Source organism: Monodelphis domestica, chromosome 4 (assembly GCF_027887165.1).
Source record: "Monodelphis domestica isolate mMonDom1 chromosome 4, mMonDom1.pri, whole genome shotgun sequence".
Taxonomy (NCBI): Eukaryota; Metazoa; Chordata; class Mammalia; order Didelphimorphia; family Didelphidae; genus Monodelphis; species Monodelphis domestica.
This window is the reverse complement of record NC_077230.1, coordinates 206,311,007-206,328,733: the sequence shown is the minus strand read 5'-3', so window position 1 is coordinate 206,328,733 and position 17,727 is coordinate 206,311,007. Positions and strand designations below refer to the sequence as shown.

The 17,727-nt window shown below is 34.5% G+C and overlaps 1 protein-coding gene across 2 annotated transcripts in view; it reads left to right on the top strand.

Moving 5' to 3' along the window:
* The window catches only part of COL5A2 (collagen type V alpha 2 chain), a 196,999-nt gene extending 181,215 nt beyond the window's left edge, over nt 1–15,784 (top strand). For both annotated transcript variants that reach the window (XM_056794115.1, XM_001378441.5), the window contains exons 49-54: nt 106–159; nt 1,889–1,996; nt 2,867–3,158; nt 11,376–11,563; nt 12,119–12,358; nt 14,019–15,784. In XM_056794115.1, the coding sequence (XP_056650093.1) occupies nt 106–159; nt 1,889–1,996; nt 2,867–3,158; nt 11,376–11,563; nt 12,119–12,358; nt 14,019–14,165 (1,029 nt within the window). In that variant the 3' untranslated portion in view covers nt 14,166–15,784. The remainder of the gene's footprint in view (nt 1–105; nt 160–1,888; nt 1,997–2,866; nt 3,159–11,375; nt 11,564–12,118; nt 12,359–14,018) is intronic.
* The last annotated feature ends 1,943 nt before the right edge of the window (nt 15,785–17,727 follow it).

The window sequence follows — 17,727 nt, the reverse complement described above, 5'->3', positions numbered from 1 at the left end:
GATGAAATCGATAGTATTCTATCTTTGTATGTTATGCTGAAGGTTAGCATGGTATAGTTTAAATAGTATAGCAATGTTTTCCACAGTTTTTTTTTTCCAATTTAGGGTCCAAATGGTGAACAAGGCAGTGCTGGAATTCCTGGACCATTTGGCCCTAGAGTAAGTTTATATATTTGTTATTTATGCTCCTTCATTTCAGTTTTTTTTCCAATGTGCAACTTTTATGACCCCCATTGGAGATTTTCTTGGCAAAGATACTGGAGTGCTTTGCTATTTCTTTCTCCAACTCATTTTATTAATGAGGAAGTAAGGCAAACAGAGCCAAATGACTTGCCCAGGATCATAGTTAATAAATGTATGAGGCCAGATTTGAACTTAGGAAAATGAATCTTCCTGACTTCAGGCCTGGAACTCTATCCACTGTCCCATGTATGCATGTATTTATTATATTTTATTTTATATTTTAAATTAGTAGGTGATGAGAATTGCCTACTATTACTTTAAGAAACATGTTTCTTCATTATTATCCTCATATGTGACATATAACCTCTGAAGCTGGCTAGAAAAGAAGTAAATCAAACAGCACAGTATTCTTATAAATTAATTAAATGTATAGCCATACAATTTTTAAACATAGCTTTCATCATATTTTCTCTTTAAGGTCTACTATCTGTAGTTTAGATGAGATAATTTCTTAAGACATTTTCTCACTTGGATTTATATTTAACATGGAAGGATGTTCCACTGTTTGAATTCTGATGAAACAGATCTAGTATAACATGCAAATCAATTATTAAGCTGGTTCCAAATTTTGTCTTTAAGTAATGATGTTCATTGATCAAAGGGAGTTTGCATAAGGCTAATTGAGGAGCAAATTATGAAATAAGACTATAATGGAAAATGTATTTTTTAAAATCTCTCCCACTTAGTTTGAAAGTATAGGGGCCACTCATGGGCTATTTTTTTCCTTTTCTTACCAACAAGGTAGTTTTGACCTGTTCTTTTCCCCATCTGGAATGATTTACCCCAATTTTGGTAACCTGATGTCTCTACTTCTCTTGGGAGCTTACCATATTAATGCAGAATTTATAGTATTAGTCAATCCATCAGTTTAACTCATTGCAACGTGGGATTTCTGAGCTCTGTTAGCTTTTGCTTCCCCTCTGCTTAGTTCATATTTGAAGCTTTGAGGAAATTATATTTTCCTTAAAGCTAAATAATTTTTATGAGATTTTTTCAATATTGGTAACTCCCAGGGAGCAGTTGGGTAGCTCAGTGGATTGAGAGCCAAGCCCAGAGACAGGAGGCCCTAGGTTCAAATCTGGCCTCAGACATTTCCTAGCTGTGTGACCCTGGACAAGTCACTTAACCCTCATTGCCTCGCCCTTACCACTCTTCTGCCTTTGAACCAATAATTGGTATTGATTCTAAGATAGAAGAGAAGGGCTTTAATAAAAAAAAATGGTAACTCCCAGTGAGCAACTTTTATTCATTGCAAAGAAGTACCTTTACTGCAACTTACATAATTACTGTTTTCTCATGTATAAAATTAGGGCAGAGGAATTAGATGATCTGTTGATAATCTCTCTTGATGCTAAATCTCATGATATTCTGTATATATATATATAAAATGGATATAATTTTATCAAAAATCAGAAAGACATTCTGGAATATCAAATCTTGAAACATGTACTAATTATAGTTGATGCTGGCATTGCTGAATCATACATGCTATAAAGAATTAATTTATATCCTAACAATACTGAAGCTTCAAAATGAATTACTGAGACATAATTGACAGGTCTGTCAAAAAGACAAATTAATTTCTTGATAGGAAAAAAGTATCTTAAAAACCATATTGATAAAATATATTCCTTGTGTCTTTCAGGGACCCCCAGGACCAGTGGGTCCTTCAGGTAAAGAAGGAAATGCTGGGCCACTTGGACCAATTGGACCTCCTGGTATGAGAGGAACTGTGGGAGAAGCAGGACCAGAGGTGAGTTCACAAGATTTTAATATCTAAAAGATCTATGTAAATGTTGTCTACCATTCACAGAGAGCTTGTTAAGCACGAAAAGCCCAGTAGCTGAAGGGACTTGTAAGAAATAGTCTTCGCTAGGTCTCTGTAAGTTGGGGGCTGGATGATCACTCAGAGTAATTGTGGAGGAGATCCTTGTTCTGATAGATCTTGGAGGTGATGGCTCCTGAGCTCCTTTCAGCTCTGAGATTCATTGTATTTGTGAATCTTGGAAAGTGAGCTTGAATCCTTGCTCAATATAAAAGCTGTTCTTTGCCTGGTTAGGCTAACTCAAAGGCAATATTTTGAGGGTCTCATGTACCTTGAAGGCTGCATGAAATGCCACACTGACATGCCACTTTTGCTAAGGAAGTCCAGATTTTCAAATTTCCTGATTCCTATGTATATCTCAATTCAATTTCTTCTCCTTATCTGAAATCCCTCCATATTGATTGCATGCTTCAAATATTTCAGGATTCAGAAACAAAAAAGTTTTGCAGTCTCAATTTTAAATCCTTAATATAAAAGTTTCCATCTGTTAAGTTAAGCAGGATGATCTTTTTGTCCATGTAGATACCTCAGCCTCTATTTATCTCAAGTACTGATTTATAGATGCTCTAAGCCTTAAAAAATGTTTGTTTGTTTTTTTGCAGCATTTTCCACATGTGGGCTTTCATAGTTTCATATGAATTTCTTACTTGTCCATAAAATGAATTAGTAACAAAAATTGTCATTTCCATGTTGCATCCAAGTTCCCTCTGGAGCAAATGAAGCCAAAATGTTTGTACCCCAAAGTTTAATTAAATATGTGTTGTCTAATTCCTTAAAATAAATTTTCTTAATGACTAGGGTCCTCCTGGTGAACCTGGTCCCCCTGGTCCTCCAGGGCCTCCTGGTCATCTCACTGCTCCTCTTGGGGATATCATGGGACACTACGATGAAAGCATGTCAGACCCCCTCCCAGAGTTCACTGAGGACCAAGCAGCACCTGATGATAAAAATAAAACAGACCCAGGAGTACATGCGACTTTGAAGTCCCTAAGTAGCCAGATTGAAACCATGCGTAGCCCTGATGGCTCGAAGAAACATCCAGCACGTACTTGTGATGACTTAAAGCTTTGCCACCCATCAAAGCCTAGTGGTGAGTATATAGCAGACATTTTAAACATAAAAATGCAGAGTTTAAAAGCAACACATACAGAGCCCTACTCATTTCAACATAACACTGCAGATTTTGAGATGAAGGGGACTAGAGAGATCATCTAGGATAACATATTCATTTAAAACATAAGCGAGCTAAAGTTTAGCAAGGGTTGGTGACATGTATTCATGGCTAGTTCCTCTGACTCCAAATCGGGTCTTAGATTCCAACTCTTGTTTTCCTATCTGTTCCATTTTAAAAACTAGAACTAGGATTGTGAAAGCAGCTTTTGTTTCCCTTTTGTGAGAAAGACTCCATTTTCCCTCCTAGTTCTCAAACCTCTCCTTTAATAAATAAAATAATAAAGATGTTTCTCATTAAGTGACTATGCATGAACACATTGACTCAAAGTTTCAGCCAGACTGGCTGGAAAATTTCAGATCTTGTACATACCCCAAACTTTCCTGCCTCCAAAATTTTTTTCTTATTTTTAAATAACAACAGGAATTTATTTTTTTCCTCTCACCTTTGCCCTCCATTAACAACAACAAACAACAAAATCTTTGTAAAAAAAGTATATAATCAAGTAAAATAAATCTCCACATTGTCTATAAAGCAAATATGGTTCATTCTGCATCCAAAGTCTATCACCTGTCAGGAATGAATAGCATTCTTTGTCATTGATAATCTTGACTCATGAATGGTTGTTACTTTCATATGAGTGCCTAGGTCTTTTGAAGTTGTTTGTATTTACAAAGTTATTTGAAAGTCACCAAGCTATTTTATAAGGTTAGAATTCTTCTCCTATCCTTCTGAATATTTGATTCTTATCCATTTTTAAAAAAATCCTTCCTTGTTGATTTAGAATTAATCCTGTATGTTGGTTCTGAGGTAGAAGAGCATTAAAGACTATGCAATAGGGTTAAGTGACTTGCCCAGGGTCACAAAGCTAGGAAGTGGCAGGCTAGATTTGAATTCAGGACTTCCCATTTATTATCCATTATTTGAATTAAAACTTCATAAGCTATATCTCCTAGTAAACTGTGATTTACAGTTAGTAATAGTCTTCTCTCATGACATTGTTTCATTGAGAGACCTCTCTTATAGACATAGCATATATCATTTTGTGATCTCTGTCTATCCATCCATCCATCCATCCAATCTATCTATCTATCTATCTATCTATCTATCTATCTATCTATCTACCTATCTATCTATCTATCTATCATCTATCATTTATCTATCTATAATCTATCTAGCTATCTGTCTCTATATTTATCATTTATCTGTCTATCATTTGTCTATCTGCCAATCTATCTATCTATCTATCTATCTATCTATCTATCTATCTATCTATCTTATTTCAAGCCCTATACTATAAGGTAAGTTCCCTGAGAATAGGGAATCATAACTCATTGAAATTCCATATCTCCTCAGTACCTAGAAAACTGTTGTGCACACAATAATGATTATATATCACATTTACAGAGTACTTTAAGATTTATAAATCACATTTCTTGAAAAATTATGTGAGGTTTGTTGTAATATTATATTCAATTTAAAGGCATATCATAGGATCTAGAAGCCTGTATTCCAAATATAAGGAACATGTCTTATTCCTATTCATTTTTATATAATTTCTGTTTTAATATCTTCATTTGCTGTGTAAACTTATCTTAAAATACTTGTGTTACATTGAAAAAGTCATTAGAAAGTACCTTTGTGTGACCTCCTGATAAACATGGGTGCAACTTAGACACCGGAATCTACCTTCCTCAAAGCCAACCAATACAGACTACCTCAAAATGACAAAAGAAAAAAAAACTAATTCATAAGAATGAAGGGACTCCACAATAGGGTACAGCATTGAAGGTATGTGGGATTTTGATATTTCCACACCATAAGGGGGTGAAATAGCTTCCATCAAAACACAAGCTGATCTTACCTCCTTCACCTCACCTACAAAGTCAGTGTACTATATTCAGAGCCATCACAAACTAGAATCAGTGAGTGAGCCAGGGGCACCTCTAGGTCCTTGGCAGCTGACTAAGACCACCTAAGGCCTACCCCTGAGAGCAGCTAGGCTTGAGAACCCAACAGGCAGAAGAACGCAGACCTCAGGTGCAGAGATAGAGTAGAGAAGTGCTGCAGACAGTAGAAGCCACAGAGTCTCAAGAGGTGACCTCAGGCTAAAACCTCGCTCATTACCTCCATACACACAGAGAGCCTGTCCTCCTCATTCAGACTTCTCACTGGAAAGGGAAGGAAAAATTAGCAGAGTGATGGCAAAAAGTCAACTTCCAAATACCAAGAAGAATAAGAAGAAGGCTTTGACCTTGGAAATTTTTATTGAGGAAAAATCCACACTACAGAGGAAATAACAGAAGAAGACCTTCTAATAAATGCATTCAAACCTTCCAAAAACAAAGGGAATTGCCCAAAAACCCTTGAACAATTTGATTTAGAGCTCATCAAAATGATAGAAGAATATTGGCAATAAAAATGGGAACTTGTTCAAAAAGAAAATAATAGTTTAAAAGGCAGGAACTTTCAATTGGAGAAAGCAGCTCAGAAATCAAATGAAATGATAAATAAATTAGAGACCAAAATCAAACAGCTAGAAGCCATGAAAAGCAGGATAGACCAAACTGAAAAGGAAAATCAAAAGATAATATCAGAAAATCAAAAGATTATGGTGGAAAACCAGTCTTTAAAGACCAGAATTGGGCAATTAGAAGGCAATGATCTTGCAAAACAGCAAGAATTAATAAAGCAAAATCAAAAGATTGACAAAATAGGAGGAAACATGAAATATCTCACTGAGAAGATGACTGTCCAAGAAAACAGGTCAAGAAGAGGTAATTTGACAATCATTGGTCTACTTGAAAATCCAGAAATAAACAGAAACATTGACATCATACTACAAAAAATTATCCAAGAAAACTGCCCTTATGTTCTTGAATAAGAGGGCAAAATAGACAATGAAAGAATTCACAGATCACCCTCCATAATAAATCCTCAAAAGACAACCTCCAGGAATGTAATTGCCAAATTTAAGAGCTTCCAAGCTAATGAAAAAAGATTTACAGGAAGCCAAAAAGAGATAATTCAGATATCAAGGAGCAGCAATCAGGATTACATGAGATCCAAGAGCTTCCACACTAAAGGACCTCAAGGCTTGGAATATGATATTCAGAAAGGCAAGTGAATTGGATCTTCAACCAAGGATCACCTACCCATCAAAACTGACTATATACTTCCAGGGGAAAGTTTGGGTATTCAACAAAATAGAAGACTTCCAAGTATTTGTAAATAAAAGACCAGAACTAAGTGGAAAGTTTGATATCCAAACACAAAATCAAGAGAAACATGAAAAGGTAAATAAGAGAGAGGAAAAGTGGAAATGTTTTTCTTTATTTAAGTTTTTTAAGGGCTTTAATAAGATCAAATTGTTTATATTAATATATTGAAAAATGTCATTTGTAACTCTCAAAAATTATATTTACTATTATAGTAATTAGAAGAATCATTCACAGGAAGAGATTGGTGTAATAAGTGGTATAAGATGATATGCAAAAAAAAAAAAGAAAAAGGGAGGTGAGAATTAAAGATGGTACCAAGCAACACTTGAAGGAATAAGATGAATAGGATAATAAATATCACACAAAGAGGTGCAAGGGAAGGGAAGGGAAGAATTCTATTATAAGAAGGAAAGGAAGAGAATGCTAATAGGAAACATTTAAACCTTACTCTAAGTGAAATCAATTTTGAGAGAGAAGAGAATCTAGATCCATTACGGTATAGAATTCTATCTTACCCTACAGGGAAAGTGAGAAGGGAAAAACTAATGGGGGAGTGGTGTGGGGAATACAAAAAGGAGGGAACAAAGGGGGAGGGAACTTAATATACACTAAAATAAGAAGGGAACAAAAATGGAGGGGACAGAAAAGGAAGTATAATAAGGGTGGGGATTAGGGGAACTGATTAAAAGCAAACTACTGGTTTAAAAAGATAAAGCAAAAGTAGGAAGAGCAGAACTAGGAGAGGTTATCAAAATGTTGGGGAAGAGGTGGTTATCATAATTGAATGTGAATGGAATGAACTTATCCATAAAACAAAAGCAAAGCAGAGTGGATTAGAAACCAAAATCCTACCATATGTTGTCTACAAAAACACACATGAGGCAGGTAGACACTCACTGAATAAAGATCAAAGGGTAGAGCAAGATCTGTTGGGCTTCAACTGAGAAAAAGAAGGCATGAGTTGCAGTCATATGACAAAGCTAAAGTAAAAACAGACTTGATCAAAAGAGATAGGGAAGGTAATTACATCTTGATAAAAGGCAGTATAGAAAATGAGGAAATATCAGTACTCAATATATATATACACCAAATGGTATAGCATCCAAATTTCTAAAGGAGAAACTAGTGGAGTTGAAGAAGGAAATAGATAGTAAAACTGTACCAGTGGGAAACCTGAACCTTCCTCTATCAGTTCTAGATAAATCAAACCAAAAAAATAAATAACTAAAGAGGTAAGAGATGTGAAATCTTAGAAAAATTAGAGTTAATAGATATGTGGAGAAAAACAAATAGGGAGAAAAGGAATACACCTTCTTTTCATGGTACATTACAAAGATTGACCGGGTACTAGGGCATAAAAAGCAGAAATAATAAATGCAACCTTTTCAGATCATAATGCAATAAAATAATAATTAGTAAGGGTACATGGAGAGCCAAATCAAAAATTAATTGGAAACTAAATAATATGATTCTCCAAAATCAGTTAGAGAACAAATAATAGAAACAATAATTTCATTGAAGAAAATGACAATGATGAGACATCCTTTCAAAATCTATGGGATGCAGCCAAAGCATTACTCAGGAAAAAGTTTATATTCTTGAGTTCATATATTAACAAATTAGGGAGGGCAGAAGTCAATGAATTGGACATGCAAATCAAACTTGAAAGGGAACAAATTAAAAATCCACAGATGAAAACTAAATTAGAGATCCTAAAAATTAAAGGAGAAATTAATGAAAGTAAAAACTATTAAATTAATAAGACTAGAACCTGGTACATTGAAAAAAACAAATAAAATAGACAAAGTACTGGTCAATCTAAAAAAAGAAAGAAGAAAAACAAATTAACAGTATCATAGATGAAAAAGGAGACCTCACCTTCAATGAAGAGGAAATTAAAGCAATAATTACAAACTATTTTGCCCAATTATATGGCAATTAATAATGGCAACCTAGGTGATATGGATGGATATTTACAAAAATGTAAATTGCCTAGATTAACAGAAGATGAAATAGAAAAATAACCCCATATCAGATAAATAAATTGAACATGCCATTAAAGAACTCCCTAAGAAAAAATCCCTAGGGCCTGATGGATTCACAAGTGAATTCTACCAAACATTCAAAGAACAATTAATCTTAATACTATTGAAACTATTTGACATAATTTGAAAAGAAGGAGTTCTATCAAATTACTTTTATGACACACATATGGTACTGATTCCAAAGCCAGTCAGGTCAAAAACAGAGAAATAAAACTGTAGACCTTAATGAATATAGATGCAAAGATTTTAAATAGAATATTAGCAAAAAGACTCTAGCAAGTGATCACATGAGCCATTCATTATGATCAGGTGGGATTTATGCCAGGAATGCAAGGAAGGTTTAATATTAGGAAAACCATCCACACAATTGACCATATCAACAAGCAAACCAACAAAAATCATTTGATTAACTCAATAGATTCAGAAAAAGCATTTGACAAAATACAAAAATCATTCCTATTGAAAACACTAGAATGTATAGGAATAGAAGGGCCTTTCCTAAGAATAATAAACAGTATATATCTATCATCAGCAAGTATCATTTGCAATGGGGATAAAAATTGAGAAGTCTTCCCAATAAGATCAGGAGTGAAACAAGGATGCCCTTTATTACCTCTTATTATTTCACATTGTACTAGAAACACTAGCAGTAGTTATTAGAGAAGAAAAAGAAATTGAAGGTATTAAAATAGGCAATGAGGAGACCAAGTTATCACTCTTTGCAGATGATATCATGGTCTAATTAATGAATCCTAGAGAATCCACCAAAAAGCTAGTGGAAATAATCAATAACTTTAGCAAAGTTGCAGGTTACAAAATAAACCCACATAAGTCATCAGCATTTCTTTATATTTCCAGCACATCTCCGCAACAAGAGTCAGAAAATAAATTCCATTTTAAATCACCCTAGACAATATAAAATACCTAGGAATCTATCTGCCAAGACAAACAGAGGAACTATTTGAACACAAAACACTATCAACACAATTAAAACTAGATCTAAATATTTGGAAAAACATTAATTACTCATTGGTAGGATGAGCTAACATAATAATAGTAATATACCCATTAAACTACCAAGAAACTTTTTTACTGAGTTGGAAAAAAAAAACTATAACAAAAATAATTTGGAAGAACAAAATTATCAAGAATATCAAGGGACATATTGAAAAAAATGTGAATGAAGGTGGCCTAGCAGTACCTGACCTCAAACTATACTATAAAGCAGTGGTCATCAAAATAATATGGTACTGGCTAAGAGATAGAAGAGTGATCAGTGGAATAGACTGGGGGTAAGTGACCTCAGCAAGACAGTGTATGATAAGCCCAAAGATCCCAGCTTTTGGGACCAAAATCCACTATTTGATAAAAACTGCTGGGAAAATTGGAAGAAATATGGGAAAGATTAGGTTTGGATCAGCATCTCACACCGTATACCAAGATAAACTCAGAATGGGTGAATAACTTGAATATAATGAATGAAACTATAAGTAAATTAGGTGAACACAAAATAGTATACTTGTCTGCTCTTTGGGAAAGGAAGGATTTTAAGACCAAGCAAGAGTTATAAAAATTATCAAAAGTAAAATAAATAATTTTGATTACATTAAATTAAAAAAAAGTTTTTGTACAAACAAAATCAATGCAACTAAAATTAGAAGGAAAGGAACAAATTGGGAAAAAATCTTCATAAGAAAAAACTCTGACAAAGGTCTAATTACTCAAATTTATAAAGAGCTAATTCATTTGTACAAATAATCAAGCCATCCCTAATTGATAAATGGGCAAGGTACATGAATAGGCAATTTTTGGATAAAAATATCAAAACTATTAATAAACACATGAAAAAATGTTCTAAATCTCTTATAATTAGAGAAATGCATATAAAAGTAACTATGAGGTACCCCCTCACACCTAGCAGATTAACTAATATGACATCAAAGGAAAGTAATAAATGTTGGAGGGGATATGGCAAAATTGGGACATTAATGCATTGCTTATAGAGTTGTGAATTGATCCAACCATTCTGGAAGGCAATTTGGAATTATGCCCAAATGGTGCTAAAAGACTGCCTATCCTTTGATCCAGTCATAGCACTGCTCGGTTTGTACCCCAATGAGATAATAAGAAAAAAAGACTAGAACAAGAATATTTACAGCCATGGTCTTTATGGTGGCAAAAATTGGAAAATGAGGGGATGTCCTCCAATTGGGCAATGGCTGAACAAATTGTGGTATCTGTTGGTGATGGATTACTATTATGCTCAAAGAAACAATGAACTGGAAGAATTCCAAGTGAACTGGAATGACCTTCAGGAATTGATGCAGAGTGAAAGGAGCAGAACCAGAAGAACATTGTACACAGAGACTGATACACTGTTGAACAATTGAATGTAATGGACTTCTATACTAGCAGCAATGCAGTGATCCAGGACATTTCTGAAAGACTTATGAGAAAGAATACTATCCACATTCAGAGGAAAATCTGTGGGAGTAGAAACACAGAAGAAAAACAACTGCTTGATACATGTGTCAGTGGGAATACGATTGGGGTTATAAACCCTAAATGATCACCCTAGTGGAAATATCAATACTATGGAAATATGTCTTTATCAAAGACACGTGTAAAAATGAGTGGAATTGTGTGTCACATATGGGAGGGGGCTAAGAGGAAGGGAGGGAAAGAACATGATTTTTGTAATCCTGTAAAAAATTCTCTAAATTAATCAATTAATTAAAATTTTTAAAAAGAATATAACTTTGTAATGAGAATTTGAAATGTAATGAAAAACCCTCTTCCAATTTAAAAAAAAAAAAAGATGTGATTGTTTTAGAAATCCCTTTTTTATAAATGTACCTTTTGTTATGCAGGTCACTATTGGATTGATCCTAACCAAGGATGTGTTGAAGATGCTCTCAAAGTTTACTGCAATATGGATACAGGAGAGACATGTATTCCAGCAAATCCATCCACTGTGCCTCGAAAAACATGGTGGACCAGTAGATCTTCTGATCACAAGCCTGTTTGGTATGGCCTCGATATGAATAGAGGATCTCAGGTAATATCACACATTCAATTTAAGAATTGTGTTCCTGAAATTATTTTGTTTATTTTAATATTATTGTATGCATAACTTCATCATTTTCTATTTCTTAATTTAATAACTTGATTCTCTGAAGTGATCAAGGTATATTATTTATAAAAATGTCAGTTGCATAAAATTATATAGCAGAGCAGTATCATAGAGATAATTGTGGTCTAATCTCTTCATTTTGCTAATAAAGAAACAGACTAATAAAGGTAAAGTAACTCTTCCATAGTCATTTAGCTACCAATTGGTGGAAATGAGATGTAAACCTGGACTTTTGATAATTTTTTCCTTTATATCATGTTCTTTTCCTATTAATCATATTTCTCAAAAAACAGTTTAGCACTATGGTATATAAATTCAGAATTATACTAATTACTTCTATTAGTTAAACATTAATTGACTCATTTAGGGACAGCCTATATGTCCAGCATAATAGTAATACTCTGCAATTGGAATGTTTGGGATTTCTGACTCTTTTCTTCATTGGTAGCGTTAACCATAAAATGAACTTTTTTTTTCTAGTTTGTATATGGAGATAGCCAATCACCCAATACAGCTGTTACTCAGATGACCTTTTTGCGTCTTTTATCAAAAGAAGCTTCCCAGAATATCACGTATATTTGCAAAAACAGTGTTGGCTACATGGATGACCAAGCCAAGAATCTCAAGAAGGCTGTAATTCTTAAAGGGGCTAATGACCTCGAAATCAAAGCAGAAGGAAACAGTCGGTTTAGATATACTATCTTAGAAGACACTTGCACTGTGAGTATTCCATTTTGTTGCAGGTAAAGGGGGAGTTGGATTGAGCCAGGAGGGTCCTTCTTATCTCTTGAAGAAGGATGGGGATGACAATACAGTGAAAATGGAAAATTAAAGCACTTAGTCTTCTAATGTTCAACAGTTCATCTTTAATCTCCATACACACTAACCAACTAATCCACCCCAATAGGTACAATTATAGGTTTTACCCATGGGAAAATCAAGCCCTCCCTAGCATCAGAAACTAGACAGTCACCAAAATAGATTCTTGGAAATGTTATTTTCTTAGAATTCTGGGAACTTCTTGTTTTCTACCAGCAGTGGACAGATTAGACACCTGGAGCAATGTCCTTGATTAGTTCATCCTTCCAGTCTCAAAACCTGCTCTTTCTGGAAGTTGTCTGACCTTGTCCAAGAATGCTTGGTGGGGAGGGGAACAAGGCAAGGAGGACTTAACTCTTTGCATCCTCTACACCATTTAATCTCAAAATTAATTTTATTTTGAGATTCAGCTCGTCCCCAGTCCTCAACTTTGTCAATATTTTCCTATTTTTCTTTGTCTAGGAAAACCATTAGTTAACCCAGCTTGATTAGCTTTCTTCTAATAACCTAACCCATCTATCTTTCCTTTTATCTGTTTATGATCCCTGGAGCCTAAATTAAGAAGTTAAAGTAGTTAATATAGTCTTCAGTGAGACAGTTTTAAAAAAAATACCTCTAAAATGCTTGTTAAGCTGCCTTCATTATAAATCTCTAAAACTGACTTCAAGATGATAAATGTAACATAAAAATAAATGAATGTAGAGTTATATTTTCTTCCTCCCCTTCCACTATTTCCCCATTTATTATAATTCTTAATATTTCGCTTCTATAACTTTCTTGAAAAATCTCTTTAGTTCCTTATTCCATAACATTTTGTTTCATTCCCCTTGCCTTCAAATGTATTCCTTTTGATACCTCTTCTGATACTTGTTGGAGACCATTCAAAGCATCAAATCACTCAATCAGCACAAATTTCCTGTGTGAATGTCACACAAGAGGTAGAATTTCTCTATGTTGGAAATGGGAGAATTGCAGTGGATGTCATAGTACCATGGGGTTATTTGAAATGAATTAGGATCGATTCAAAGAGCCCTAAAAAAAGCACATTTGTCATACATGAACCTCTGTTTTTTCTTCTGACTCTGTGCCTTTTCTGTTCCTGGAATGTTTTTACTCCTCACTCTGCTTCCTGCCTTTTCTGACTTCCATAAAGATTCAGTTTAAATCACACATTGCCTTCCCCTTCCACCTGCCTTGTGCTAGCAGTTTCCCTTCTGAGATTACTTTCCACGTATCATGTATATATATGCTACATAGTTGTTTACATACTGTGTCATCACCTAAAATGTGAACTCTATGAGATCAGGGACTCTATTTTGCCGTTTTTCATATCTCTAATGCCTGCAAATAGTAAGCTCTTAATAAATACTTGTTAATTGGTAAATTGCTCAATTTAGACAATTACAAAATGTTTACCAGGAAATGCTACATTTTATTCTTTCAGATCTTTGAATTTTCTTAGGGAAAATGCTTTCATAACACAAGTTATGGTAAACATAATCTGATGCCTTTTTAAAATAATATTAACCCACTTGTAACTCATGTCTTCTTTATATTCCAGAGGCGTAATGGAAATGTGGGCAAGACTGTCTTTGAATACAGAACACAGAATGTGGCACGTTTACCTATTGTAGACCTTGCCCCTGTGGATATTGGCAAGGCAGACCAGGAATTTGGCATTGAAATTGGATCGGTTTGTTTTGTATAAAACAAGATGAGGTCAATCAACAATGACCACTGTCATCAACCATGGCCACCACCCTTACCAAGAACTTAGACTGATTGAAATTGATCCTGAGACTCTTGAAGTAATGGCTGATATTCCATCAGCACTGTATATACAATTCTTCCTAAATGCCTGGCCTCCTTCAGAATATTTATTTTAATTACAAACCTCCAGTTTTAAGTGATTTTAGACAACTTTGAGTGCAGCAGTCCCGTTTTAAAAGGACCAGTCAATGACCACCTTAGGGGGAAAAAAAATCAACTTTGAAACCAATAGGTCTCAGTTTTTGTTCAGTTTATTTCCATGTCTTGTACATGTTGCATACTACTTCTGAGCAAGCTATTCTTCCTGATAGCTAGCTTAAAGATTGGTATACATAAAATTAGGATGAAATGTTTCTTTTGCTTGACTGCCATTTTAAATAACAGAAAAGTAGAGCACTTTTGTGACCTCTCAATCCCAGTATATAAAGTACAATCACATAAGCTTTGGACCTGTAGAAATGAAACCCATATCTCTCTTCAGATGTTGATATATCAAATAATTTTATTCTCTATTTTAAAAGCTATTAAAGAAGTCATATTCATCTCTCATTACCTTCACTAAATTGTTTAAATAGCTTCCTTCCATGTCATTGATGTCATCAAAGCCAAATAAATTGAGCATCCTAAATTTTGATGAAGTGTTAAAATATGAGTATGTAATTCAGCTTGTCTTTTGTACACTCTTGAACTTCAAAGGTCCATAGTCTCCTCCTGGCACACATACCTGAATCCCATTAATGCAGATGATGTTATACGTGTGCATCGGAGGAAGAATGTCTTTGTACTCTCCTATTTAAGCAGCCATTGGATTCCACACAACAGAATACACATACATGTTACATCTACTTCCAGCCTCCATATGTTGGGATCAATTCATTCATACTCTCAGTAGACTGACATAGGACAAAGAAGAAAGAGTTTGGAAACTCAGAGTTGTGAATATGACTCTTCAGTCAATAGCAGGTCATGATTCGTCAGTACTTCTGCTCTTTGCATTCTGTGAGACAAAGTGACCCAACATTTATTAGCATGAGCTACCTCATCTCTAGAAGCTGGGATGTATTGAATATTCTTAAGTTTTTATTTTTGTTTTTTTGGATAACTAAAAGGTGCTATGCTTCTGTTATTATTCCAAGAATGGAGATAGGCAGGGCAAAAACATTTTTAAAAGAAGTGATGGTGCTAAAATTCCTTCTGTAAAGCTTTTACAAATAAAGATGATTACCAACAAATCACATTTTGAGAGTATAGCTATTAGACTTCCCATGTCTGAAAAAGCAGTGTTACAATGCGTTTTCACTGTTGGTCTGTCACATAGTCTATGGTATTGTAAAGCCTGTGTGTTTAATTAGATGAGAGCATGCAGGTGGCCACTGCTTCAAGGTTTTTTATTTCTGTTTCTTTTCTGCATTTGTTTGCTCTAATTTCTTTCCTTTTTAATTTGTTCCTTTAAAAGTAAACAGCTGGGGCCATCCCAAAAAAACAAGCCATGCACAGAGCTTTAGTCATGTATCTCTGCAAAGCATTTAATTAAATACTTGCTTCTTGTCATGTCAATGGCTTCCGTTTTGTGGAATTTGTCTAACATTTCAGCTCACAACAAGGAAAAGCAATATGGTGTAATTTATGTGTTTGTTTTTAATTATTTCCTTTTTGTTAAAAAAAAAAGAAAAAAGAAAAACAGCCAACAATACAAAAAAGTGATCCACTCAATTATACATTGACTTAGAAACAAAATTTTAAGGCATGGCCTTTCTTTAGCAACACTTAAGAAGGGAAAATGAGATCAGTTATCACTGTCAATGCTCTTAAGAATGCCAGACTGCTATTATTAAGATCAGAGAAAGATAATTCGTATTCATGACTGAATAAAATGTGATGATAAAAATCTATGTCTCATCTCACAGTGTATCAAGTGCTGTATTATGAACACAGACTATTGAAGTGGTTTTTGTCTGAGCTTTCTTTTGCATTAGTGAATATAAAGCATATTCTAAAACATTCATTTCCCCAAATGATCATTTTTGAGATGAGCATATTACTTTTGAATATATAAAGATATTAACGAGTGTGTATGTGTGTGTGTGTGTGTGTGTGTGTGTGTGTGTGTGTGTGTGTGTGTGTGAAGGATCCAACAGCTATAACAATTGTTCCAGGACCATACCGTGGCAGCTACTATCAACCTAAATAAGTAGGCAATCGATAACAACAGGTAAGAATAGCTTTTCCCATGCTGTTGTGAGATGAGTTTGAAGAAGCTCCCAGTAGATGGTCTACATGCTATTCCATCAAAGGTTGACTTTGGCTGTGATAATTAAGCTTTACTCATTTCCTATTGCTTCTTCCATTTAGGGATTCTTCCTCACAACATAGCTATTAACAATTTGTTCTATTTGATTATAGTAAGTAGAGATAACAAAAAGGAGAACATTCCTTTGAGGTATTTTTAGAAAATACAACTTTGGCATGATTTAAATAATCGGATATGAAGCAAATAATTCATATAAGGATAGAAATAAGCAAGAATGAATGGCCAAAGAATCCTAATGGAGACTTGTTTCAGTTGTGTCTGATTCTTTCTTACTTTATTTTAGATTTTCTTGGCAATGATACTGGAATGGTTTGCCATTTCCTCCCCAAATTCATTTTTACAGATGAAGAAATGGAGACAAACAGGGTTAACTGACTTCACCAGGGTCACACAGCTAGTAAGTGTCTGAGGCTGATTTGAACTTAGGAGGAGGAGTCTTTCCAACTTGAGACCCAGCCTTCTATACACTGCACCACCTATCTGCCCACTTAAAGGGAATAAAAATAGATGTTTCCGTGACATATAGGAAGAAGCAAATTTAATTGAAAAGACGCACAGAATGTTTAAATAATTCTAGTGGCATTCAGTATTGTTTATAATAAGTAAATTTTAAAATCAGACTAGGGAATGAGTTGAAGCTATGGGAATTGGGATAAAAGTTGAAGATGAGTCCAAAATATTGAGTTTGATTGATTAGGTGGAGCGATGCTATTAGAAATCAGAGAAGTTGGGACAATAAAAACCTTATGACAGAGGGCAATGAGTTCAGTATGGATCATCTTAAGTCTGATGACATGATGTCATCCACTTAGTAATCAGACTGAATCTGGAATTGGAAACTGGGTAAGAGTTTAGTGTTTGGTCATCCTCTACATTTAGGGAACAACTGAAGTTGTAATGGTAGGAAGGTGCCAGATTATATGGAACTTCATCAGTAAATTTAAGGGAGAGAATCCAAAGCAAGAAAATGCTTAAAAATAGAATCCTTGGAGAAAGTCAGCTTTGAGGGAAGTGAATGATGAAGGAGATGTCTGGGAAGTTGAAGAAGTCCTTTCTTGTATACAGAGGTTCATTCCACCTCATCATCTATGTTCCATTGATCTTCATTTAAAGATTTAGATCTCTAGGTATCATAGCAGAACAGGTACTGGAGCCAAAGTTAGGAAACCTGGGACTGTGTCTGACCTCC